The sequence below is a fragment of the Penicillium subrubescens genome (assembly GCF_028828155.1).
Source record: "Penicillium subrubescens strain IBT 31985 chromosome Unknown utg000005l_segment0_segment0, whole genome shotgun sequence".
Lineage (NCBI taxonomy): Eukaryota > Fungi > Ascomycota > Eurotiomycetes > Eurotiales > Aspergillaceae > Penicillium > Penicillium subrubescens.
This window is the reverse complement of record NW_026643155.1, coordinates 397,733-422,907: the sequence shown is the minus strand read 5'-3', so window position 1 is coordinate 422,907 and position 25,175 is coordinate 397,733. Positions and strand designations below refer to the sequence as shown.

The window sequence follows — 25,175 nt, the reverse complement described above, 5'->3', positions numbered from 1 at the left end:
CGAAGACGCCATAATGGAAAAAAAGTAGAGAAGAGTTGGATAATGTCGAAAACAAGAAGAAATATCAAGATGCTAAATCAAAACATGCTCAAAAAATCAAATAGAGCCACCGTCCGGAGCACCTATATATGTCATAACGTCGTAACTGTCAACTCCTAATCGTTGACCAGGGATTCAAATCAAGAGATGAAAAGAATATGCAAACATGCAGAGCGGAGAAAACCCAGGTGCAAGGGCATCATAAAATCATAAATCATCAGTCATAAATCGGCGCTCGACGCGGCGATGAAGGATTATACGCAGCATCTTCCGCCAGCGTAGTCGGCACATACCGCTTCGCCGCCGAACTCCGCACAGGACTCGTCCACCGGGACGTCCTCGGCGGAAACCCAGCACTACTAAACGAGCGCGGCCGTTCGGAGCTACTACCACCGCTACCGGGCCGACTACCACCCGTGCTCCCGCCGCTGTAGCTACCTCTTCGGGTATCCTCCGGTTCAAGGTTGAATCGGTGGCGAGGTACAGCGCGCGGCGGAGGCATAGTCGTATACTGCGGGGGTTCTGGTGCAGGTGCAGGTACGGGCCCGTCGAAGATCGGGTTGCGGAATTGGATGTCTGGGGGAGGTGGAGGTCTGGAGCGAGATCGGCCTTCGCGTCGTGATTTGCTGGACTTTGAAGATCGGAGCTCGTGGCTGCCGCTGCCGTGGGAGCGGCGTGGTGCTGTTGGTGAGAGATCGCGGTAGGGTTTTCGTGTGTATGCATCGTGGGAATGCCGGCGGCCGCGAGAATCTGGTGGTGGGGAGAGGTTGTGGCGACGGGAATGTTGTTTCGAGGAGGGATCGGAGGTATCCTTCCGAGGGGAGTGGTCTGAGGCGTCTGCCTCGTGGCCGTGTGAATGGGAGTGGGAATGGGGATGTGAATGCGGATGTGATGCTGCTTCGTCCATCCCCGGGCTCAAAGGATGGGTATACCACGCTGGATGATCCCGGCCTCCAGAGCGGGGAGGACGATCCGTCCAGGGCGGGGCCCCCGGAGACTGTACTCGAGGAGACGAGACACCCGAGCGACCACCATCAGGTCTAGCGAAGAATCCCGATTCCGGTCTGCGACTGCTTGACCCATGATGATCATCCGAACTCATGCGTCGCCGGTGACTTTTCCGTCTACTTGGCCGATCCGAATCATAATGAGTCTTATGCCGACGCGACCCCGATCGATGCGGAGGATGTGAAAAGTAGTCCTCCTCATCTGGCAACGGATCCTTCCCACTGAAATGATAATGATACGCGCCGAAATTCGGAGGTGATGCCCGATGAACGTTCCTCTTCACATAATCATATTCCAGTCGTTTGGCGACGCCTTCATGCCACTGCAGCATTTCCGGGTCTGGCTCCGAGGGGAATGCATCGCGTGGTATGTTTTTGGGGAAGGTCTCGCCCTTTGCATCGATTATATCCCACATTCCCACCACGTTGTTGAGAAAGCGCCAGTGCTCGTCCGGGTCCATGAGTAGCTGGATGGTTTGCCATCGTACGAAACCGTTTGGACATAGCGAGGGAACGGCTGGGGGTTCGTAGGGGCTTTTGGAAGGTTGGAGACTGTGGAAACATCCGAGTGACTGGTAGATGAAGGACAGCGCTTGGGATTTGGTCTCGAGAAAGAGCGGATCGTAGTTTCCGCCGACTTTGCGATAGAACGCGGCGAGGCGGTCTGGAGTGAGATCGGTCGTGGGATTCGAGTCGAACGAGAGCTGTTTTCTCCAAATTAGCAGTGTATTCTATTCTCTGTCCAAGTCTGATCATGTCGGCCTGCTTGTTTGTCTCACCATTAACTGTGCAATCCCGAGACATAGTTGCTCCAACAGTGGTGCCGGGCTTTTGTCCGGGTTGATCAGGGTCCCCCAGTGGCTGGTCGCAGAGGCCATGGCAGGGCGGGGGCTGGCACGATCGGATTCAGGGCCAGGAGGAGAAGATTCGGACGAGAGATGAGGCAGAGCATCGGGATGGTCTGCAGGAGTCGAGTACAGAACCAACGCTCGAGGCTCATCCCCAGGCAGCGAGGGGCGGTCAGGCACAACACACATGGACCCACTGCGGGGAGGAGGAGAAGTCAGATCCACGGAACAGTTAGGGAATAAAGTGACCAAGTCAGTATTTACAGTTTATAATCTGATCGGGAAATACTTTCTGACTCGGTGGATAGTGGAATGAGGATTACCTGATGACGAGGGTGACTCAGTCAGTCCTCATTTGTGCGGTCATCCCCGAACAAAAAGAACATCAGCAAATCGCTCAGCCCATCAGCCCATCAGACAACCAACCAAACGCCCCAGTCACTAGACAGAAACAGAAACACCTGCTGCTGTCATCATACCAGCCCATACTAACCTCTACTATCGGAGTCAGCCACACTAGTACTATAGGCTTCGCTTCATCTCATGCAGATTCTACTGCAGAAACTAATCATTTTACATTCCATCCCGAACCAGCATCATCTCCCCACCCCATGCAGGTCATGCCGTCCACAGCGAGAAATTCGGCCACGAGTACACCGCATCCGCCACGCTGATCGGCACTCCAGACGGATCCAACGGCCCAAAATCAACATCCGCCTGTGCCAAAAACTGTTCCATACTCTCATCCAAAAACACCATCTCATTGCCAAATGTACCACCACCGCTCGTGTCAGGCAGCGCCGATCCGCCGGATAGACCCACTTCATTCGTTCGTCGGGCAGCAGCCTGGTCGGGGAGAACAGGCAGCGCATCATCGGTTGGGTGCTGATCCGGAACGCGACTTGACTCGCCAGTCATAGACTGTCGCGCGGTTGAGCCCCGTTTTGCGCTCGGATTGACGTTAGTAGGCTGAGTCTTGTCGAGACATTGCTGAACGCATTTTAGATTATCGTAGAATTCGGTCGCGGCGAGGTTACCGTGGTCGCGCATTGCACGGAGAATTTCGAACGCGGTTTCGAATAAGGCGTAGTCGGCATGATTGTCTGATTGGATTTGACTGGATAGGACCATGATCAGTGCGGCGGAGAAGAGATAGTGGGCGTAGAAATAGCCCATGATTGGGAGGGAGCCGTTGGTCCATTCTGCCACGATCAGTGAGTGATTGTGCCTTGCAGCGTGGATGCATGCGTCGCTGAGCGTTTTGAGGGTTTGGATGTGCGTCTGCGTGGTATTTTGGTCGGTATGGTCTGCATCGCGAGATTGGATGAGTGTGTATAGTAGGATAGGTCGAGTGGCCAGGATGATACACTGGTCGAGTAAGTTGAAGTCGAGAAAAGACACATCGAACACATCGAGCCAAGGAGTATCCTGATTGATGACTACTGACCTGGTTAAATTGCAAATGCAGGGATACCACGTTCTTGGGACCAGCCCCATCGCGATTCAACCGAACATGCGGGGGCAACGCCTGCGCCCATTGCTTCAGTGAGATAAGCAGCTTCTGTTCTCGTTGCAGAAACGAGTCGGGCTGTTTCTTGCGACTGTAAACCTTCTCGATCACCTGCCCTGTAATGCGCGCCAGATGAATAGAAGCAACCAGGAATTGTGTATCGGAGAATTGCTCGTCGTGGACATCTCCGGGAACAGTGGAGGGCATTTCCACATGAATATCGTCGTCGGTGATTTGGATGGGCCAGCCCACCTTGGACCCGTACATTCGGTCGAATACGTAGATCGCCCACCACAGTCGAATCCGATGTTGGCGATCTACAGGATCAGGACATTGACATTCGGGGATGTCATAGTTCAGTCCTAAAGTGAGACCGAGACGCATGGCACTGCCGACGAGGAGAAAGGCAGAATGGCGCCGGTTAAGAAAATATGAATAGAGTGACTAGAATAGGGTAAGCCGAGACTCCTCAATCATCCAAAGCAAATGCTCTTACCAACAACAATATTGATTCAATGTGAGTCAAGCTCGGCCGCTCCGGCAAAATAGGAATCAGCATCATAGCATGAACATAATACGCTGCACCAGGAACACCACATTCAAGCGTAACATTCGACCGAGTCGAGTATACCTCTCCGAGCGCAAACAACGCAAAGAACTTGCACGTTAGCACGGGGTTATCAAAGTCCGCTTTCCGATAAGTCTCCTCGAGTTCATCGATCGTCGACTTGCGCAGGACTAGATGATACACCCGGCTAACTTGATTAAACACGATTTGAATGAGCAGACGAGCCTGGGCAAGACCTGGCCATTGAATTTCTGAATTTCGGATCTTCATTAAGGTCGACTCGGGCGTGTACTGTGTGCGTGGCATGTGAGATGTCGTCTTGCTTTTGGAGAGCACTTGGCGCAGCCGTGTGGCGAAGGCTGTACAGGCTGCTTCGCCGATGTGTACTGGTGGCGTTGATGGATCATATGGCTGGAACCAGGCTCGTTCACCCAGCATGGGATTCTGTACATGCGTATCTGGCTCATGAAATGGAGTATCTGGGAGTGATATCAGCAAGGTAGCTAGCCATGATAATCTGGAAAGAATGGATGACCTTCGGAGCGGACATTACCATCCGGACTTCCAAAACCTGGTGAGCGAGATAACTGTTCACGGAGGCGTTCATTCTCAGCAGCAAGCTCATCCAGGTAGCTAGAATAGGTAGTTTAGCAAGTGCCTCGAGGTTACAATGACTGACCCACACACCTTTCATGCACCTTAATCTGACGATCTCGATTCACATAGACACACTCGACAGGACAACCAGCTTGCCGACACTTATTGCACGGCTGTCCACCAGAGCATTTGATCTTGTGGGTATGGCATCGTCGGCATCTGGAGATTGTCATCAGCAAGGATTAGCTGGTTAAGTGGGTAGGGTAATCCGGGGATAGCACTTACGCAATTGACTTCTTCTTCTGCCGCTTGAGGACTCCGTCACTTGGCATTTTGACCGAGGCTGATCTTATTTCGCCGATATTAGTACTTGAGTGCACGGTATACAAGGATTGGAGAAAGTTGTCGGGAAATTGTGCGGTGACTCGACGCGACGGCCACTTTGGTGGTTGCGTCGGCAAAATTGGATCGTGCCGAGTGGCAATTCGTAATTCCCGCTTTCGGTTACTTGGGAGTGACTAGCTATGGATGGGTCTACCACCAGATCGTAGAGACAGATCTGAAAAACAAGATTGTCTTAATTGTGATAGATGTAATATTTGCACCTTAGTTTCTTAGAATATAGAGTAATTATATGCTAATTTGGTAGGTATTGATCACATTCGTGAATGGCAGCAACTTTGTTCGAGTGAAGAGACCAAGAAGTCGACTTGTTCAAGACATGAATAATTCAGCACAAGGCTGTGTTCTGATAAACCGACATCAATATGCGTAATCATCTCAAGCTTTAGATCTTTGCTCTGGATGCCCGTCTTCTCATATATGAAGATTGCCGTCACATACTCGCGGCCCATTGGTCGGGAAATCGGCTTTTTGCCGAACACTGTAAAGCGGGCCCACTTTGATAGTCAGATTCAGCCAAGACCATCAGCTCAGAATGATGAAGGTGACAGTTCTTATCAGATAAAAATATCTGTAAGACTTTCTAGTCCCATGTTGCCGTTGATCACCCGCCAGGGTTCTTGGTCTTGTTCAAGACCAAGGATGATATAGCTATCTACGAGATACTACCTAACCAAGATGCGGACAACGCTATAAGGTTGTCTTCAAGTTTATCTCTTAGTTGCTATACTTCATGCTTCGGCCGTCAGAAGGGTGTGATAATTAATGAACATGATCTCAACTGAGAAGAATGAAAGTATACTCGCTAATATTGAACAGACGTTGGGGAAATAAATGCTACTATGCACCAGCAGCAGCCACCAACTCCCCAAATCGACTCCCAGCTTCCCCTTTAAGGAGCACCGGATTACCAACCTCCACCACCTCCCCACGATCCATCACCACCACCCGATCAAAGTCCATGACCATCTCCAGCCGATGACTCACCGCAATGACCGTGTAGTGTCTGAACTCAGCTCGAATGATCTCCTGCATCACCTGCTCGGTTTCCCGGTCCACACTGGAGCTGACTTCATCAAGGAGGAGGATTCCGCCTTGGTCTTGATTGTCGGACCCCGGCCCCGACTTCTCCCGAGGGAAGGAAGTCGTTGACCGCAGACGGATCATAGCACGGAGCACTGCCCGCCCTAGCGAGAAGAGCTGCCGCTGCCCGGCACTCAGGCTCCCCACCGAGACGGGCGCATCCAGCCCCTCCGCTCGTTCCTGGACAAACTCCCACAGCCGGACCGCTTCGAGGACCCGCTGGCACTCTGCCGGGGTCGCGGTGTTGGTTGGGTCGAGGTTTGCGCGAAAGGAGGAGCCATCGGGTAGGAGGACGGGGTCCTGGGGCACGGCGATGAGGCGTTGGCGGAGAGTTGCGCGGTGGATGCGGTGTAGCGGAATGTTGTCGATTAAGATTGGAGGTTCCGGGCCATTATTGTTGTTGGATGAAGGTAGCGGATCGAGGAGTTTTAGTAGGAGAGCGAGGAAGCTGGATTTGCCGCTGCCGGTGCGGCCGCAGATGGCGACTTTTTCCCCCGGGTGGATTGTTAGAGTGAGGTTCTTAAGGGCGAGGGGCGGCGTGGTGATACCAGAGACGACGGAGTCGATCTCAGAGTCGGATTCAGATACGCTGGTGGATTTATACCGGGCTGATACACCACGCAATGTGACCAGTCCGCGATCCGGCCATTTAATGTCTGGGACGATGTCCTCCTTTCCGGGACCGTCGTGGTCCTCCGGCGTGACGGTCTCGTTAAAGATTTTCAGTCTCGCGATCGCACCGATGGAGGTCTCCAATCTGGTGTAGAAAATCACGATCCCGGAGAGGCTCTCGCCGAATGTCATCAGCGAGTACAGCGATGCACCGGCGAAGGCCGAGTTGGAATGCAACCGGACGGCCAGCGTTGTCAAGACCGCCGCGATGACCATTACGACGAGGTTAAGGACCAGATTCAGCCACTCCTGAATCATGAGGAGGAGATAGGCCGCGCGCTGGCTGGAATCCACCAGACTGGCGTTCTTGAATATGTCATCCGAGATGAACCCGAAGGCCCGCAGCGTGGCGATCCCCTTGAGTGTGTCGAGGAAATGCGTGTAGAGCGGACTCTTGGCCTCCAGGTCGAGCAAGCGCAGCTGCCGCGACGTGCGGAGGTAGAATTTCTGCACCAAGTAGAGCACGGCGCCCAGGATCGGGTAGCTGATGGCCAGGTAGGCGGACGAGGTGAGCATCACCACTGCTTGGCCAATTGATTGGAACAGGCAAAAGAGGGTGTTGAGGGTAGCCTCGGGGAGTTCTGTGTCGATGAGGTTGAGATCCTGGGAGAAGAGGTTGGTGATCACCCCGGTGTCGGTGTTTGTGAAGAATGAGAGTGGTGCACGAATCAAGGTGTGTAAGGCTTGCCGGTGGAGATTGGCGCCGGCTTTCTTCACGGAGACGATGAGGAGCGTGATACCTAGAAGAAGGAGGGCGAGGATGGCGCAGATCTGGAGGAGAGCATAAATCCCGGCGTAGTAAGAGTTGGAGTGTGCAGGATGGACGGACTCGGTGGCGTCACTCCAGTATGTGAGCCCTGCATAGACCATATTAATTGATGAAATAGATTAGACATAAAAGGCAGTGGAGACGCACATATGGTTGGGTAATTGGTGAACAGGCCCCAGAGGGCCGCAAAGAACAGACTGCAGGCTGCTACAAACCATCCCATACTTTTGAAATACACCTTATAGACGGTGGCATCACCGACCTGGCGGACTGCGGCCACTTCTGGGGCAATTGGGGTAGATGATTCCGTGCTGTCAACAATGATCGAATGTTCGAGTTGCTTGTCAGCCCCAGTATGTCCCTTATGTTCGGGAAAAGGACCAGGCTCATCGTCAGTTGTCGTATCGTTGCCCTCCTGCTTGAGTCCCACGCCCAGCCGCTGAACATAGCCCGCACGAGTCGACAAATCGACAAAGGTTCCCTGCTCTGCAACACTTCCGTTTTCGAGCGCAATGATATAGTCCGCCGTCGGGAGATGTCTGACACTATGTGTGCACAGAACCACCGTCGAGCCCCGTCGTCGCAGGAGACCATCCGGCCCAAAGACCTGCCGAAAGATTTTCCCCTCGGTATCAGCGTCCAACCCGCTAAACACATCGTCCAGGACCAAAAGGTCTGAGGGTAGGTATAGTGCTCGCGCAAGAGACACACGCTGCTTCTGCCCACCCGACAACGCTACACCATCCGACCCGATATTAGTCTGGTCTCCCTGCGACAGGGTATCAAGGTCGAAGCGCAGGGACGTGGCTTCGATGACTTGGTCATACCGCTCGCGGTCAAAGGATGTGAATCCGATAATGTTCTCTCTGATCGTACCGCTCCATAGAAAGGCGGTTTGTTCGCAGAAACCGACGTGACGGGGGGAGGTCTTCGTCACGACGCTGCCTTGGCTGAAGGGAATCTCGCCCAGAAGGGCTTTACAGAATGTGGATTTGCCTGAGCCGACGGGACCGATGACCATGGTCAGGGATGAGGCTGGGATTTGGGTATTGATCTTGCTCAGCACGAACTTGTCTGCTTTCCATCCGAAGTTCGCGTCTCGGATGACAAAATAATCCGTAGGTTGTGGATTGGCGTGGTTTAAAGTCTTCTCTATGCCGCAGTTCTGGGCGTCGACCAGGTGTTCCCGATAATCCTGACGAGGCTTCAATTCCAAAAATGCCTGGATCCGACCCAAGCAGGCCAGTCCCGAAACGATCTCCGGGATCGACTGGAAAAGCTGCGACAGCGGCTGAGTCAACAGAGTCAGAAAGGAAAGACTGGTAAACATGGTCGAAGCATTCAGCGTGTGCTGGGCGAACGCGAAGGTCAGCGGAGGGCTGATCAACTGAGGGACGAATCCGAAGATGGCGGCGATGATCATAATCCTGCGGTATCGAGCGCCAGCAGCGAGTTCGTTGACACGCAGCTGCTGCACGTACTCGGACACGGGACCGGCGAGGCCGGATATTTTGAGTGATTTCATGCTACCAATGACGGTGGCTGTGAGCCCGACGCGTTTCTGGACCTCCGACATCCAAGATCGCTGCGAGTCACCGGTGAATTTGATCAGGATCCCTAACCCAACGAAGCAAACCACTACTACACCCACGGGGGCAACGAACACGACCCCGAGTTGTCGATAGAGCATCCAGGCGGCAAGGCCTGCCTGAATTACGCTCGCCCATGCCTCGTGGACAGAGCGGAGACCCATTCTGATGCGCTCCATGTCGGTGCTCATGAGAGTCAACGCAGCGCTATCATCGCCTAATCCCAGTTGAATTCTGGTGGCGGCTGTAAATATCTCAGTGACGAGTATTGAGCGGACCATCGTCCGGCAGTCGGTGGTGGCAGTACCTAGCGATCGTGTGAGTCAACTGGAAACATATGCGATAGTAGCAGGGTATCCTTACCAGTATAAAGCATACGAGATTGCAATCCCCGAGTAGATAAATATGGCAGCGCCTATTAGCCCATATCCCACATTTGGATCTGGTTCCGAACGAGACAGATACGTGATGAGACTCTCGATGAAAAGGGGTTGGCAGATGTAGAACGCAATCAAGGCCGCCCTCGGAGGAATCGGCAGCAGTAGTTGCACCCACAAGGTACGTATTAGCACTTTCAAAAGGCCGAATTGATCTCCCTCCGGCTTAGTGTAGTCCAGTCTCTTCGCGAATTGCGCATGCAGAGCTTGTGCGTCAAAGGAGCTGTCAAGGGGATAGAGGGTGTCGATTGTGAAGGCCTGTCTATATCCGGCCAAGAAGAGCTTATTTAGCCAGAAGAAGACGCCCAGAGAGAATATTCCACTCGTCTCCTCGGGACTGTGTTCCTTTGCGTTCCAGATTACCCATCTCGCTTTCTGACAGGCTTCGAGGACCAAGATGCCGGTCTTCAGCCCGACCGATGCACTGAAGACGCTGCTGTAGATTATCTCGGAGCTATGGTCTGACGACAGGAACAGAGTTCTTGCTCGAGCGATATCGAGAAGAAGAGTGAGGGACAAGTAGCTGTTCAGCAACATCGATGGTCGAGGGCTACGACTGTGATCTACCACGCTTACCGTGATCATGAACAGGGCCGATACCAGCTGCAGGACGGATGAAGCGATCACCATGCGGCTCATGTGGAAGGACCCGACCGCGGTGAGAATAAGCAGTGCAAGTTCCAACCCGGCATAAATCACAATGGCACCCTTGTAGCAGTGTTCAGAACGCAGGAATTGTCGGAATGGAGGAGGGTCAAGGCATACTGTTTTGATCAAGTGGAAGACGGGCGCATTCACTACCACGGGCTTGCGTATCTGTGCTAGAGTTCGCCATAATGATGATGGAATAAACAAGACAGAGGGAAGAATCGAGAAAAAGAGACTCTCAAATTGAAGGTTGAAGTCGAATTGTTCCGGGTTGAGATGGAGCAGGTTGCCCTTTCCATCAAAGGGCATCGTGAAAACAACTCCCTGAACTCTATGGCGGGGGCAAGAAGAAAGAAAGGATGAAAATAAGGCGTGACGTTGCGTGATAACTGATAAATGTAGGCACTAGCAGCCTGGCTATCAACCTGGACTCCAAGTCCCAATCACCAGTCGGACATGATTCAAATCCCTGTCTAAACCCGGTCAGCCGTCGGCCAACCCGGGAGCCCGTGGAAACTGGCACCTCAACTCCAGGCAACGACGGAGATATTGGGATACACACAAAGAGGATCTATATAAAGACAATTATGAGGCTATTCATTCAGTCCATCGACCGAAGGATCCTAGTGGCTTATCCCACATTGATCTCCCCAGCCTAGTCTTGGCACCCCCAGCACAGACCAAATCCAATCTCACCAGTAGCTTAGTTCTGTGTAGCAAAGTGGCCCTTGCAATCTGATCGACCAGAATCTTTGATGGGCTTGGAGGGCTATTTGACCGATACTTTAATAGCTCTTCAACTAATAAACCTGCCTTTCTAACCGAATCACTGCTTAAGGCATCTTTAGTGTGAATTGACTGGAATTCTAGATCTACTACTTAGTCGACCCGACTCGGCTATATTAAACTTGAATAGTAGATTGTCTACCTAGACACTCGATTACGTGCTGACACAAACTCCGTTGTTCCATTTAGTATATATTGCCGCAGGTGTGTTTTCTCTTTAGCTTAATTCTTCACCAGGTGTTAGCATAAAATTCCTCGAAGTTCGAGGCGAGTTAACACAACGCTCATCAAGAAGTGATTCAAGGCATTATTGAGGCATAACTACATTAGCACAACAGCTCGCCTAGTCTAGGCTATGGCTGTGAGCGACGCAACAAATTAGGAGTCCCACCGGCCGTAAAAAAAAGGTAGGCTATGCGACATTATAGGTTACTCCTAACTTGAAATGCCCAACACATCGAGATACATAGCTTTTTTTCGGATAGCACTCCAACTCGCCGTTGTCATTCCGCAGTTTCCACCGTAACCTCCCGTGTACGCCATATACCCTGCCGGCTGCTATTGCTTTCCTCATCACCATAGATGTCCATTTTTGTGACTTTTCGATCTCTTTCCGAAGCAAAGGGGTCTCGCGAATGTGTTGGTTTAGATGAGAGCTTGAAGGTGGAGTTTGAGCGGCTTCGTGAGTTAGCCGGGTCGGTGGAACCTTTGGTAGATTGGAATGTTTTGCGAAAGAATGGGCGGAGCGTTGGGATACAGGCGGCTACAATGACAACATTTTGCTCGATACTAATCTTGTGGTTAGCGACTGCAGGGCGGAAGAATAGGGAAGGGAACTAACAGGCCCCAGAGAACCAATGGTACCACATTGAAAACTATAGAAAGTTAGCCAACGTACAAATCAACCCTCGCGACTGATATTACTAACGAGGATCCGTATGGTCCGTGAATAGGTGTAAAAACGTGGCTTTGACGATAGTGACAATCGCCGAAAGCATTGTCAATCCCATCATAATGCAGACACTGATTTTGGTCGATGTCCGCATGTGTAGCTTCCAAAAAGCCATAATTGGCACAACGGCTAACACGATATCCGTGAGTGTCGTATATGCGCTGACCCAATAAGAAAAGCCATTGAAGATATCCGGGCTCCAACATTTGCCGTTAAGCGTGGGATTCCACAACATTGCCGTTGGGTTGCATTGGAAAAAGACGAGAAAAACAGATATCATAGCAATCATGACCTGCAAGATGACCATGGCGTAAAGCAGCCGTGCGCGAAGGGGGTTTGGGTCGAGAAGATTAACGATTAGAATGGCGATGGAGATGTTTGGGAAACTGAAAGCGCCTGTATATTTTCATATTAGTTCGCGACTCCCTCTGCTCAGTTTGATACTAGGTACCGATATTGAAAGGGTATGCGATGATCTGCCAGTAAGCTGTTTGTTCGTATCGTTCCATGCCATGCTGAGCAACGACGGCTGCAGCGTGTCGGCCTAGACCGAGAGTGACCGAGTATGAGACGAAAGCCGTGGCGATGATGCTCAATGCCTAAGCACACAGGTTTAGTTGCACGCAGAAAGTTGTCTTTGGGATTGTCAACTTCTTACCATGGAGAAGAAAATAAAAAAATCATCCCATCCAGCCCGCTTGCTCTCCACGCGGGTGAAAATCTTCAAAAACACCGCTGCAATGGCAATGCCCGTAAAAACCCACCCGACGGCATTGATCTCTGCCGCTCGTGTCTCGTCATAGTCCACATTTGTATCAAAGGCCATGGTTAAGGAGAACCTGGAACCGCAGAGCCAGGGATCTTTTAAGTGACATAGATCAAAGATAAGGATTTAAGAACCAGCCCCTGGGACGATATATATGAAGAGAAAATGAAGGCCCTACAGAAGATCATCGTCGCATGGCTAAAAGGATTGAGATTGACAAAGTACTGTATTGGCATCTTGACTAAGATGCAATAATTTGTTTTGGAAGATGTCGCTAAGGCACTACCGGGCTTAGTTGCAGAGCCGGCAAATTTTTAGCCTCCGTAGGTGAAACCGGCACAGCGAAAACACGGCTAGGTAATGCTAACGAAGCAGCGAAGGAAGTAGCGTCCTTTTAGTGGCATCCCGAACTCGCCCTTAGCGCGGATAAGACAAGAAGTTGGTTTTCGCCCCCCCTGGAACATCATCATTTCTGTGAATTCCTACCTCCACAGCGGGAAAGGTGGTACAGTACCGGGGAACAGCACAAACTGGTACAATCTGTTCTCCACATCCCGCTGTACCCGTACGGCCGTGCCCCGATGTTCAGATATGGGGCACAACATGAAGTAAGGACTAGATACTATTCGACAGTAGGGCATTCATTCATTTCGCTTAAAATATTGGTTATGCACAATTGAACGCTACTCTTCACTAGCACCCGCTAAATCTCGACCAAAGGATATCTCCCATAGTAGTAGTAGTGAGGGAGGCTTTAGCCTTAGCTGGAAAAAGCAACCTGCATAGGCCAATAGTAGGCATGTTAAGTTGTATGAACTGCTAAATTGCGTCAACTACTGACCGCGTGGCCTAGTAGGTCTTATGGCAAGGCCCGCCAGACTGGAAACAATAAGCCTATGCTCATTTCGATAGGGGCCATTCTTGCTTTAGGGCCCACCTGGCTTCCCAACTGCTTGGTTTATCCAGGCCGAGGAAAATGCATGATTCAAGTTGATTCAAGTCTGACGTTCTGCTTGTCAGCGCCACGTGTTAGTGTCGAGTCATATATTAAGCTAGCAAGTACTTAGCTCCGCCAATTACCCGAGTAACCCTAGGCCACGCCTCAGAGAATAGATTCTGTGGTGGGTGGAAAAAGTTTCTTGAGTTCTGGGAACCCCTCAAAGGAAAATCGCAGGGTGTGGGCTTGAGAAAGCGAGTTGATCTTTAAAAGGAGTTGGACTCCCTCGCAGTGCTCGTCTGCTGAATAATTTCTTCCTCTTCCCCTAGACGTTAAACTCGCCCTTACTACCATGGCTAACCCATCCGCGTCTGCGATCCTGGACGAAATTGCGTCTTTGCGCACGGCGTTCGACAATAATGAGGCTGGCTCAAGAGAAGCACTGATCGACAACAGCCGCGCATTAATTGCGGCGCTGGAGATCCCCAGTGAGTTTGTGCAGCGCACCTTCTGGGCAGAAGTGAGTACCCCCTTTAACGTTCCTGGCCGGCTTGACCACTCTTGGAAGAGAGGCGTTACCGTGAGAAGTGTAACGCGTAGTCTTGCTCACACTATTGACGCAATTGGACGATAGCCGGCTCAATCAGCCATTATCCGCCTCGCCGTCGATGTCAAGCTTTTCCAGCATTTGGAAGAAGCTGGCGATGCGGGTCTGACACCCGCGGCTCTATCGGAGAAGACCGGTGTCGATGCTGTCCTGTTGTCACGCCTGGCCAGACATCTGGTGGCCATGAACCTGCTCGCATTCTACAACGGAGCATTCCACGCCACGAGGTTGAGCAACGAACTCGCAGCGGAAAACTTCCAACACAGCATCGCCTTCTGCTACGATGCGGCCCGTCCTTCGTTCAACGGATTCCCGGAGTACTTTAAGAAGACTGGATATAAGTCCCCGACACTAGGTGGAACCGACGGTCCCTTCCAGGAAGCTCATAAGACCCAACTTCCGTTCTTCGAATGGCTGGTGGCCACACCACCGCACCTCCAGCACTTCGACTCCTTTATGAGTGCGTACCGGGCCGGAAAGCCCAACTGGTATGATTTCTACCCGGTGACCGAGCGGATGGTTGAGGGCTTTGATTCCTCCATCAGCGATGTTCTCCTCGTCGACGTCGGCGGTGGACGGGGTCACGATGTGGCAACCTTTGCCGCACAATATTCTTCTTCTCCGGGCAAAATCATTCTCCAGGATCGCGAGCCCGTCATCGCGAGCGTGATAGCTAATACCTCAGAAAGACCCTTTGAGGCGCAAGCCCACAACTTTTTCACCCCGCAGCCTGTCAAGGCAGCCCGCGCCTATTCTCTCCACTCTATCCTTCACGACTGGGGTGATGATGATGGCGTCAAGATTCTGGAGAACCTGGTCCCAGCTTTGCTGAAGGGCTATTCGCGTGTTCTGCTAAATGAGATTGTGGTAAGCGAAGAGAAGCCCACTCTAGCGGCGACAAATATGGATATGATGATGTTGGCGCATTTTGCAGTCAGAGAAAGAACCGAGGCTGAGTGGAGGAGTATTCTGGCCAAAGCAGGATTGAAGATAGTCAACATTTACAACTACCCCGGGGTTGCGGAAAGTTTGATCGAGGCGGAATTAGCCTAAACATGTCCTCGCCCAATAATAGGGAGGAGGGGGTCTACGCGTTAAGAACTTTTAGCAAGGGTGGGGTGGTTTTCCCCATGCGACCTACAAAGAGATTGTACCCATGCAACATTGACAGTGCGCTACCCCACTGGTTCATACAAAGCTCTGTGACATATTTTAAGTTGTGCCACAAAGAACTCATGAGAGTCGAATTCTTGGGAAGCAAATCCGCCAATGAAAAGTATCCAACGATAGAAGGGTAGATAAAAAAGTCGATGAATTACGAGAAGGGTGAATTTGTGATCCGTGGGTGCAAAGCTGGTCCCCATCTCCACGTGGAGGAAACTTTCGTAGATGGAAATAATGTCTTGGAATGATTGGAAAATTGCCTGCGGTTGTGGATGGATAGTTTTGGACTGAGGTGAGTGAAAGAAACGTAGCTCAAGGATAGGAAACTTAATTGACTCGATGTAGGGAAGACTTAAGGTTTTTTTTCCATCAGCTGCATATAGCGAATTCCAGTGAAGACTGTTTCATGAGACTCCGTATCGGATCACAACTGGTGGGGAAGATTCAGCGGTCCCTTAGCTTATAATTGTCTTTTCTGGCGTCGAAGAGTTTCATCTTTGGTGTTCGTGTGACAATTTAGCCAGAAGGAGTGAGGGAAAGGAGCGCAGTCTTTTTGGGGCTCTCCACACCCTATGGTCGCATGTACATAGTGAGCAAAAAGATTAGAATTTCAACAAATGTCACAAAGATACTAGGTTGCATTGTTCTGTGCATCGAAGTGTTAGTTTCCTTTGAACATGGATATCGAAAAAAAAAAATGCACCCGTTAGATACATGTCGGCTCCGTAAGCTGATGAGAGGAGCGTGGCGTTACCTTCTCAGGGCGACGTACAGTAGAATGGCGCCCCTCGCTAAGATAGGTAGCGAGTCGTAGTAGTTTTGCACTTAATCAATCAGGTCTGATCTAACGACATCGATATGATCGGCCGTGCAGCCATCGCTGATATCGCGGATATCTATATCTATCTCAACCTGCCAGGCAATAACTGCTATGCATATCACGTCAATATCTCGCAGCACCGTTCTTCAAAGTTTCAACCCCGTTCATCAACCAATCTATTTACGCAACACCGAACAGATCGGGATAATCTTCCATTACTGATATCCCATCTGTCCTCAAGATTGGCTCGGCTCCAGCCACCATCGCTCACATCATCGATAATCGCCCATCCCTGCATTCCCGGACGACATGCCATGCCCAACGATGGAATTTTCACCCATTATCTCTCCCGCTGATTGGGCTGACGGTTACCATGGTATTTATTTCATCGGTCAATCCGCTCTGTTGACAGTGCTAGACGCTGGGTTGTGGGGGGTTGTCACATAGTCCAGCTCGGCGAGACAGGAACCAAGAACGGCGAGTTATGAGGCTGCCTCGTCATTTCCAGCCTTCAGCAGCAGGGCTGTGAATGGAATTCCACACGAGGCATCTGTTACCAACTGACTTGATTGCCCCTCTCCTAGGGGGAGTTAAGTGCCCCGGCCTCCCCTATCTAATCTTTTCTCTTTCCATCCCACTTGTTTGCTCCTGTCGCTACCTATACACAACCCTACTCAGCGTATACATCGTTCCCGCTATTTGCAACAATCCGCTTGAATTCGTCTCGGATAATCTGTCGGTCGCGATAACCATTCATCGCTTTATTGGACTTATCACCGTGCTGTTGTGGTTGCGAGACTTGTCACCGGCCGGCCAAGGGTCATCGTCACTATCTCAACCTGTTCTATTGCCTACCAACACCTCAAGCTCGATTTCAACTGCATAGACCAGTCTCGTTTTTAATCGGCCATCGTCTGGTAGCTACAGCCCAGACCACTGGCTTAGCTAAAACAACCGCACCTTACGCCCTACACCCTACACAACATCACACACGCCCTACAATGGCACTGGTGCGGGACCCATATTTCTGGAAACGCTTCTCCACAGCGGTCCACCAGGAAGAAGTGTCCAAGAGCGAACTTGAATGCGCTACACCTGTCAAGTATGCAACTCTCCAACTCACGATCTAAGATCACCTCTTGTTAACCAACCTCCGCTAACATCTCTTTCTAACTCCAGGGAACCAGACTCATGGCTTGAACGCGAACGCCGCAAGCGCAAGCGATCCCTAATCTGGGGCTTCGTGATCTTCTTCGGTGTCATCCTACTAGTGACTGGCGGGGTGATCGTCTGGTGGCTGGCCAAGCACAACTGGCTGCAAAAGGTTGAACCTTAACGGATTCTCTGCGTCAGTGATACTTTAATGGAATTTGAGGGGAGTGGTGGACTGTATTATGTATGGTGTATTTTTGGGGATGGGTTAACCTCGGCTTTCACCGGCGTTATGTTATGAGGGGTTTGTTTCTTTTGTTGCGGGAAAAGGGAAAACCAACCAAAATTCTGGAGATATACCCGCCGCGCCTCCAGGGCGGCTTTTGGGCGTGATTGGTTTTTAGTAGATAGTGTTTTTATTTTATATAGATGAACGAAGATGAAGATACCATTTTTGAATAACACAGTCCGGAGTACAGAGTAATTACATGTTGGATGCTATCGAATAGATAGATTATCTAGCGGCGGATCGACCTGCTGGAATGGGAATAGTTTGTAGGGGGTCTTATCAGGCCAGGTCAGAGTTGGACTATGGACTGAGGACTGAATGATCGTGATTGAGTACGCGGAGAGAGTACGGTTATTCGGCAAACGCTGGTAAGATACTTTGTTACACGCACAATAATGCAAGGACTGGGCTTCTGCAGTACATACTGTATGTACTCGGTACTGTTCGTACAGCGTAGAACGTGACCAGCGGACTTTGCACCGCCGACTTAAACCGAATTGGACGTGGCTATCGGGGGCTTATCAGGTTATCGCATTCTCCACACTTTCTTCCCCGCAGGAGCTCTCCATCGGATAAAAGGCGCGTGTCGCCGCTCTTCTCTCCGTGTTCTACAGCTACGCCGCAATGCTCCCTCCATTCGACTACTTTACATACCGGCGAGTACGGTAAGGCCTCCTCCCCCTTGTAAAGTGTGATCTGCACCAAGTGACCCCCACTGACACATCTATAGCAACCAAAAGCAAGCTGAGCGCGCTGCTCGCTTTGCCTCGTTGCCGTACCCCTACCATACCAACTTCACCGATGCCGATAAGAAGATCATTGACCAGCCCATTGAAGAGTTGGTCCGTGATATCCAGGAATCAACGACTTCTCCCTTGACTGTGCTGCAGGCCTATGGCAAGGTTGCGGTCAAGGCTCAGGAACGTACCAACTGTATCACCGAGCTCCTGCTGCCAGAGGCAGAGTCATGGCTCGAGTCGGATATTAACTTGAAGGGTCCTCTGGCGGGTATCCCCGTCTCACTGAAGGACTCGGTTCAAGTCAAGGGCTTCGATACTACCCTGGGTTACTCGGCGCTGGCGAATCAGCCCTTCCGGGAAGATGGCCCAATGACCAGGCTGCTGAAGGATGCGGGTATGTCATCGTTTCTTCATCGTGGAGCTTCATATTCTAATCATTTTTTATAGGAGCGGTCCCGTATGCAAAGACTGCTCTGCCCATCACGCTTCTTTCCTTTGAATCCGCCAATGGTCTCTGGGGTCACTGCCGCAACCCTCACGTCCCAGAGTACAGCCCCGGTGGTTCAACCGGTGGTGAAGCTGCTCTTCTCGCCCAGGGTGGCCGTATTGGTATCGGCTCTGATGTCGCTGGCTCGGTGCGAGTGCCCGCTGCTTGGAGCGGTATCTACTCGCTCCGCTGCAGCACTGGTCGCTGGCCCAAGGTCGGCGTCAGCACCAGTATGCCCGGTCAGGAGGGTATCCCGAGTGTTTTCAGCCCTATGGCGCGCACTCTCAATGATCTCACATACTTCACCAAGGCCATAGTCGGCATGCAGCCCTGGAAGTACGATTACACTGTTCACCCCATCTCCTGGCGCAAGGAGCTGGAGGACGAGGCGAAGAGCAAGTCTCTCCGCATCGGCCTGATGAGCACCGATGGTATGATCTACAATTTCTACCCCCCCCCCCCCCCCCCCCCCCCCCCAAATCTATTCCCACTGGCTCACACGCTTTAGGTGTTGTCCCTCCCACACCCGCCATCGAGCGCGCCCTCTCCACCACCGTCGCCGCCCTAACCGCAGCCGGCCACACAATCACTGAAATCACACCCCCATCCAACGCAGACCCCTTCACAGGCCTAAATCTCGGCTCCCAACTCCTCAACTCCGACGGCTGCCACCACTTCGAAGCCAACCTCCGCACCTTCGAACCCTCCGACCCAGGCGCAAACCAACTCTCCCGCGTCGCCCATCTTCCCCGCGCCCTGCGGTACCTCTACTACCTCTACGTGCGCTACATCAAGCGCGACACCGTCCTCGCAACTCTAATCAAAGACTTCGGCCCCAAATCCTCCGCCGCATTATGGCCCCTCGTCGCAAAGCGCGAATCCTACCGCGCAGTCTGGCATCAATGGTGGGATGCCGCCCCGCAACAATTCGACTTTATCCTCTGTCCTGCGAACGCGACACCGGCTCTCCCGCATAAGGCTATGCATGACGCTGTCTCGTCGTGCGGGTATACCTTCTTGTGGAATTTGTTGGATTATTCTGCGGGTGTTTTGCCGGTCGGACATGTTGATGCAGTGAGGGATGCGCTTGTTACGCCGTATAAGACTGCACTGAAGCGGGTGGGTTGTGATCATGCTATTGCAAGGGGTGCTTGGAAACATTATGATTCGGGGAAGATGGCGGGTTTGCCGACTGCTGTGCAGGTTGTGGGCAGGAGGTGGCAGGAAGAGCAGGTGTTGGGGTATATGGCTGTTGTTGAGAGGGCGTTGGAGGAGTATCGGGATCCGAAGACTGGGGTGAGTAGTAAGTATACTTTGTTGGAGATTGATTGAGTAGATCTCGAGGCATGGTGTATTTTTTGAGTAGTGATATCCAAATTACTTCCTTTTGCAGGGCTATCATTGAGAGGGTCTAAGGTGTGTGGCTGTTCAAGGTAGTCTGTATGCTTCGATAGTGGACAGGGCTTGTAAACTCAATTGCAACGATCGAAAATGCGTATTTACTACCGTATCACCTCGATTACTTCATAATCAGCTCATCTCTGATATCTAATTTACCATGTATCCCTAAAAAATCCCTTCACAAGCTCACGAATAGATCTCATCACGCGAGTCCTGCCGTGCAACTCGACTTCCCCGATCACCGCAAAATTGAAGCGGGGCCTGCTGCAACTGGTTGTCACAACCCTACCAGGCAGGCATCAGGTCAGATCAGATCAAACCAGATCGAGTCGGGCTTTGAAATCCATCGATACACCAGAGACAAAATGGCCACAGTACATTTGTACATACATTTGTACATAAGGAGTTTGTTGAATAATATTGCGTTGATAATCAATCCCTCCATTTACAACTACCCAGGGAATTGGTTATTGGACCTCTTCTTTTTCTTTTCCTCTTTTCTTTTTAGCGGGAATTAGTTTTATGCAAGTTGAATCCTTCTACGCGCCGAGAAACCCATCGAATGTAGGCTATCGAAGATTGATCATCGAGTCAGACAGACTTATCCCAAGGCACCGATGCATTGCATGAGATCGACGGGGGATTTTCGTTTCTCGGGAGGATTGAGTGTATCTTAGCAGTGACAGTGCAGCTCGTTTAAGCGGGATATGATGGTATGGGATATGATAGGATAGGATCTTGAGGGATGATCGGCGGTGTCAGGTCATGTTGCAGATATGATCCTGTCATGGTTATCTGGTTGGATCCGATGGAGAGGTACTGTATATAGTACCTTTTCAGGGTCCTTGCAACGAATAAGAAAATTATAATCTATCCGATCGTGATTTGTACTGGTAATCCGTCTATTTACAGTAGCGTCAGTAGGTCTACGGAGTATGTATATGAAAGTGAGAATAATAATGTCTACTATTTGTAGTTGTCTAGATTGCTCTAGGCTGGAATTAAGGTTTTTCTCGTGTTGATTTAGTAGTGGATGTATCACACCAAAAGAGAGCGGGAAGTTGGAGCCCTGGTTAGTGATTACAGAGGCACCAGCTTTTTGCACGGGTGATGGAAGAGTCTCTCCCCCGTGTTTCAAGGAGAGAGAGTTGAGAGGCACTGGGCAGATCGCTGGGTTCGCGGGGAAGAGCAACTGGGGCCCATGGGCCTCGTGTTTGAAACTTTGAATTTTAGGGAGATCGGTTGAAGTCTGGGCCTCTTGAGTTTGGGACAATAATATTCATGATTTGAACCTGGATAGATAGCCTGTCTTTAGTGTATTGTTAGACCGCCTTTGCGCTCACGAATGATGACAGGCAAATTAGGCCGACTCCCAAGCGAGCTTGAACTCCTGTTCATCAGTGATCGGTGATCAGTCCCGTCATGGCGGGTCGGTGAAGGAGAGAGAGGGGGCTAATCAGTGAGCAATTGAGCATCGAATGACCAGATTGATCCAATCATAGCGCTTATACCCGGAAGACTAGTAGTTTGATCCGCACAAGCGAGCAGAAGAGGGAATTTAATTCCTTGGCCAAACTTCGTATTCAGGTCCCAAGTATCTCGCAACCTGCAAACCATCCTGCCATGGTCTTTTTCTCCGGGCTTCTCTGGGAACTAGAACCAGAGATGCCATGCCTTAGGACTAAAGCTTGCAAAGCTTGCCCTTGCCACCTGCATTTGGCTGGGGGCGGAGACGGTCTCCCCCATGATTAATACTGTGGTGGCTGTTACAGTAGTGTAGCTTTGTAGAGAGTGATTATAGGCGGGGAAGGGACTAACATCATAGGCGAACCTTGGGACACAAGTCACGGAATATGGAGAACAGGGCCACTGGGCCAGTGCGAAGGTTGGGCGCTGTGCGAAGAGCAGGTGGCCCCATGCGGCGCTAAAATGTGATGCTCGGATGCTGGATGCTGGGATGGGCGGGATCCACTAGGAGAAGGACGCGAACCAGGGACGAAATGAGAGGCTGCAAGTCATTTAGCTTGGTGAACAGTCAAATTGATAGGTTGATTAACCACTGTAAAAAGTACAGTCGTAGTGTAGGACTGTAGATCAGTTTAGTTGTCACTGTGTTCTCTGGTGTGTTTTCTACTGATCTGCGCTGGTCACGGGGTCCGGGAGAATCAGAATCTCCACGTCGGTTTCTTTTTTGGTTTTTGCGCAAATGTTCCCGCCTGTCAATCTGTCAATCTGTCAAATCTCATTCAAATTACCATCCCTTGTCATCTTATCCTTTTCGTTTTTGACTGAACTCCCAGATTGTCATTCCCCACTTCTCTTCTGCTATCGTTAACCATTTACCGAACTGGGTCCTGGCCTAGTTCCATCTCTTAAAAACACAAGCATCCCCCCCTCATCTTCTGTTCCGTTCTTAATCCTCTGGCTCTTCATCATGGTCCACCTCCGCCTATAAGGCGAACCTTCGCTTTCTCTTTCCCCCCCCCCCTATTTACCCCAATCATTCCATTTCCACCTCCGTTTATCCGCCCACCCACTCACCGATCGTCAATTCTTCCTACCCAATTGAGCCTAAACTGTCAGTGTCAAAAAAGCTACGGCCGATTTCCGTCATCCTCGCGACCGGCCCCCTCAAAACACTCACTCGCGCTCCATCACCCACCCTCCTAGCGTGCTTAATCGCAGAATGCCGACACGCCTTATCTTGCGCTCCAATTCTTGCACCCTCCTGCACCGGTGATTAGGCATGATCAAAGAGATATAATACAAATCATGGCCTCCCGAAAGAAACAGAACAATACCCGCAAACGAGACGGGATCCACTTTGTCAATGCAAGGCCAACATCCGAGACAGAACGACTCAAGGCGCAGAAATTAGTCCGCGCTCATGTTGGAAGATGGATCTCTGATCAAACTAAAGACCGTTCAGCGGCGAGTGAACAGTCTTCTATATCCGCTCCTCGCTCCTCGAGAACTTCCATCAGCACCAGCACCAGCACCGACAATGCTGGTCCCTCGTCGTTTCCTCTTGTATCGCGTCCGCCTCCGTATGTCGCGCAGCGGACGCTGACTATCGGGGCGAGTACTTCGCACCCGCCACAGCGCGATTGGCAGCCACGATCATCTATTGCAACTTCGCAACTGAACGATAGCAGTGAATGCAATGGTAGTGATGATGCGGCCGAGGTCACCAACTTTGGGGAACCCGTGACGGTTATCCCATGGAATGAGGTGACCCGTATCGAGCCGGTAATCTCGGGATTCTTGGATCCCTTTGGACAACACCCATCAAATTTTGCGCCAGAAGTAGTAAATATGTGTGAATCATATTGTGCGTATCACCGAATTCCCCGGATATCAACGGTCGAAGAAACAAGGAATGACCCATCCATTGAATACTAACCAAACTCTTCTAGGTATATCCGTATTATGGCCAGGCCTTATACCCAAATCAACAAGCCACGAGAAAAAAGCCAGCGAGTTGTGGTTCCCGCTCTCCCTATCAGACCCAGCCCTCTTCACGGCATTCATGTTTGGATCATTATGCCATCAGCGAGTCCAGTGGTTGAAGGGCTGGGTTCCGGGGTCAACTTTCGGACCCAAGCAGCAGCGCATTTTGCAGCAGTGTGAGATGGAATCCATCAAGTTGATCAGCCAGGCTGTGCGGGATCCGACTCGTGCAGTGAGTGATGCGGTTCTCCTTAGTGTGATCTGTATGGCCCATCATCAAGCACTCGAGGAGAGTCCCGATCAATATCGGAAGACGCCGTTCACCCCGCCGTTCCAGCGTTTGCAATGGCTAGATGTATATGGTCATCTGCCTCCAAATATGATCCATATTCATGGGCTGGTGCAGCTGTTGAAGTTGCGTGGTGGATTAAAGAATATTAAGCTCCACGGCTTGCGTCCGACAATCTGCTTGTAAGTGATTCCTATGAGAATATCACATTAACCTGATGTCCTCATTACTAACTCTGACCCCTTCCAGCTCCGACATCATGACAGCAAGTTGTTTCGGCATCGCCCCAGGCTTCGAATTCTGCGCCATCGACGAAAGCCGAAGCAACCTCTCCATCCAAGACCTCCTCGGCTTCGGCCCCTACCAAATCGACCACAGTTTCCGCTGGCTAGAACAACTCGGCCTCACCCCGCAAATAGTCGAAGCCATGACCGCCGCAGTAACCTACGTCGACATAATGAAAACCTGCATGAAGTCCAGCCACGACGTCTCACTCCTCTCAGACCAACGCAACCTCACACAATACACCCTCCTCTCCGTCCCACCAGCGGCAGACCTCCAATCCACATCCACATCCACATTCTCCCAACCCATCGAAGAAGCCGCCTACGAAGCATGTCGTCTAGCAATGCTGATTTTCGCCGTCGGCGTCGTCTTCCCCATTCCGGCAAATAATACCCCGTTGCCGGGTTTAGCGCAGAGACTCCAGGCTGTGCTGAAACGGCCGGAGGCTGCTGAGATGTACACGTCCGTGAATCACTGTGTGTTGCTGATTTGGGTCTTGACGCTGGGTGGTATTGCGGCTTGGGATAGTCCGGCTGAACGGGCGTTCTTTGGGTCTGCGTTGATTGAAGTTACGAGGAGGACGGGGTTGACGGCTTGGAATGATGTGAAACGGGCTATGGATGTTATGCTTTGGTATGATATTGCTTGTGATGAGGCGGGGGAAGCTTTCTTTGTGGAGGCTCAGAGTTCTTATGTTATTGAGTGAGCGCCTCCGAGCTTGACTTTGCCTCGACATGAACAAGACGGAAGTTTTGAATCTGACGCTATTCAACCTGGCACTGCTCTGTCCGGGGACTTGGACATATCATGCACATATGTGACTTGAGCTCATCCAGCCTGCTGTGTGCCTTCTTTTCTCACGGCCAAAGCGACATTTGTGG

At 51.2% G+C, this 25,175-nt stretch overlaps 8 protein-coding genes across 8 annotated transcripts; 4 read left to right on the top strand and 4 right to left on the bottom strand.

The window, feature by feature from the left end:
• Positions 1-256: 256 nt before the first annotated feature.
• Positions 257-2,083, bottom strand: N7473_006690 (uncharacterized protein; the record flags this gene model as incomplete). Its single annotated transcript, XM_057152630.1, has 2 exons — positions 257-1,750; positions 1,826-2,083. 2 exons carry the CDS (start codon positions 2,081-2,083, stop codon positions 257-259), a joined length of 1,752 nt encoding a protein of 583 aa, XP_057006968.1.
• Positions 2,084-2,512: 429 nt separating this feature from the next.
• Positions 2,513-4,901, bottom strand: N7473_006689 (Zn(II)2Cys6 transcription factor; the record flags this gene model as incomplete). Its single annotated transcript, XM_057152629.1, has 6 exons — positions 2,513-3,262; positions 3,342-3,848; positions 3,901-4,451; positions 4,508-4,605; positions 4,660-4,788; positions 4,855-4,901. 6 exons carry the CDS (start codon positions 4,899-4,901, stop codon positions 2,513-2,515), a joined length of 2,082 nt encoding a protein of 693 aa, XP_057006967.1.
• A 910-nt stretch (positions 4,902-5,811) lies between these two features.
• N7473_006688 (uncharacterized protein) lies at positions 5,812-10,478 on the bottom strand (the record flags this gene model as incomplete). The annotated part of the gene is made up of 4 exons (XM_057152628.1): positions 5,812-7,583; positions 7,643-9,301; positions 9,363-9,391; positions 9,448-10,478. 4 exons carry the CDS (start codon positions 10,476-10,478, stop codon positions 5,812-5,814), a joined length of 4,491 nt encoding a protein of 1,496 aa, XP_057006966.1.
• A 980-nt stretch (positions 10,479-11,458) lies between these two features.
• Positions 11,459-12,733, bottom strand: N7473_006687 (uncharacterized protein; the record flags this gene model as incomplete). The annotated part of the gene is made up of 5 exons (XM_057152627.1): positions 11,459-11,744; positions 11,797-11,830; positions 11,884-12,303; positions 12,359-12,506; positions 12,566-12,733. 5 exons carry the CDS (start codon positions 12,731-12,733, stop codon positions 11,459-11,461), a joined length of 1,056 nt encoding a protein of 351 aa, XP_057006965.1.
• A 1,229-nt stretch (positions 12,734-13,962) lies between these two features.
• Positions 13,963-15,270, top strand: N7473_006686 (O-methyltransferase; the record flags this gene model as incomplete). Its single annotated transcript, XM_057152626.1, has 2 exons — positions 13,963-14,130; positions 14,245-15,270. The coding sequence occupies 2 exons, from the start codon at positions 13,963-13,965 to the stop codon at positions 15,268-15,270; spliced, it is 1,194 nt and encodes a 397-aa protein (XP_057006964.1).
• Positions 15,271-17,202: 1,932 nt separating this feature from the next.
• Positions 17,203-17,537, top strand: N7473_006685 (uncharacterized protein; the record flags this gene model as incomplete). The annotated part of the gene is made up of 2 exons (XM_057152625.1): positions 17,203-17,303; positions 17,381-17,537. 2 exons carry the CDS (start codon positions 17,203-17,205, stop codon positions 17,535-17,537), a joined length of 258 nt encoding a protein of 85 aa, XP_057006963.1.
• A 729-nt stretch (positions 17,538-18,266) lies between these two features.
• N7473_006684 (putative acetamidase) lies at positions 18,267-20,201 on the top strand (the record flags this gene model as incomplete). The annotated part of the gene is made up of 4 exons (XM_057152624.1): positions 18,267-18,307; positions 18,373-18,776; positions 18,830-19,300; positions 19,378-20,201. The coding sequence occupies 4 exons, from the start codon at positions 18,267-18,269 to the stop codon at positions 20,199-20,201; spliced, it is 1,740 nt and encodes a 579-aa protein (XP_057006962.1).
• Positions 20,202-23,042: 2,841 nt separating this feature from the next.
• On the top strand, positions 23,043-25,000 carry N7473_006683 (uncharacterized protein; the record flags this gene model as incomplete). The annotated part of the gene is made up of 3 exons (XM_057152623.1): positions 23,043-23,601; positions 23,687-24,191; positions 24,259-25,000. The coding sequence occupies 3 exons, from the start codon at positions 23,043-23,045 to the stop codon at positions 24,998-25,000; spliced, it is 1,806 nt and encodes a 601-aa protein (XP_057006961.1).
• Between the last annotated feature and the right edge of the window lie 175 nt (positions 25,001-25,175).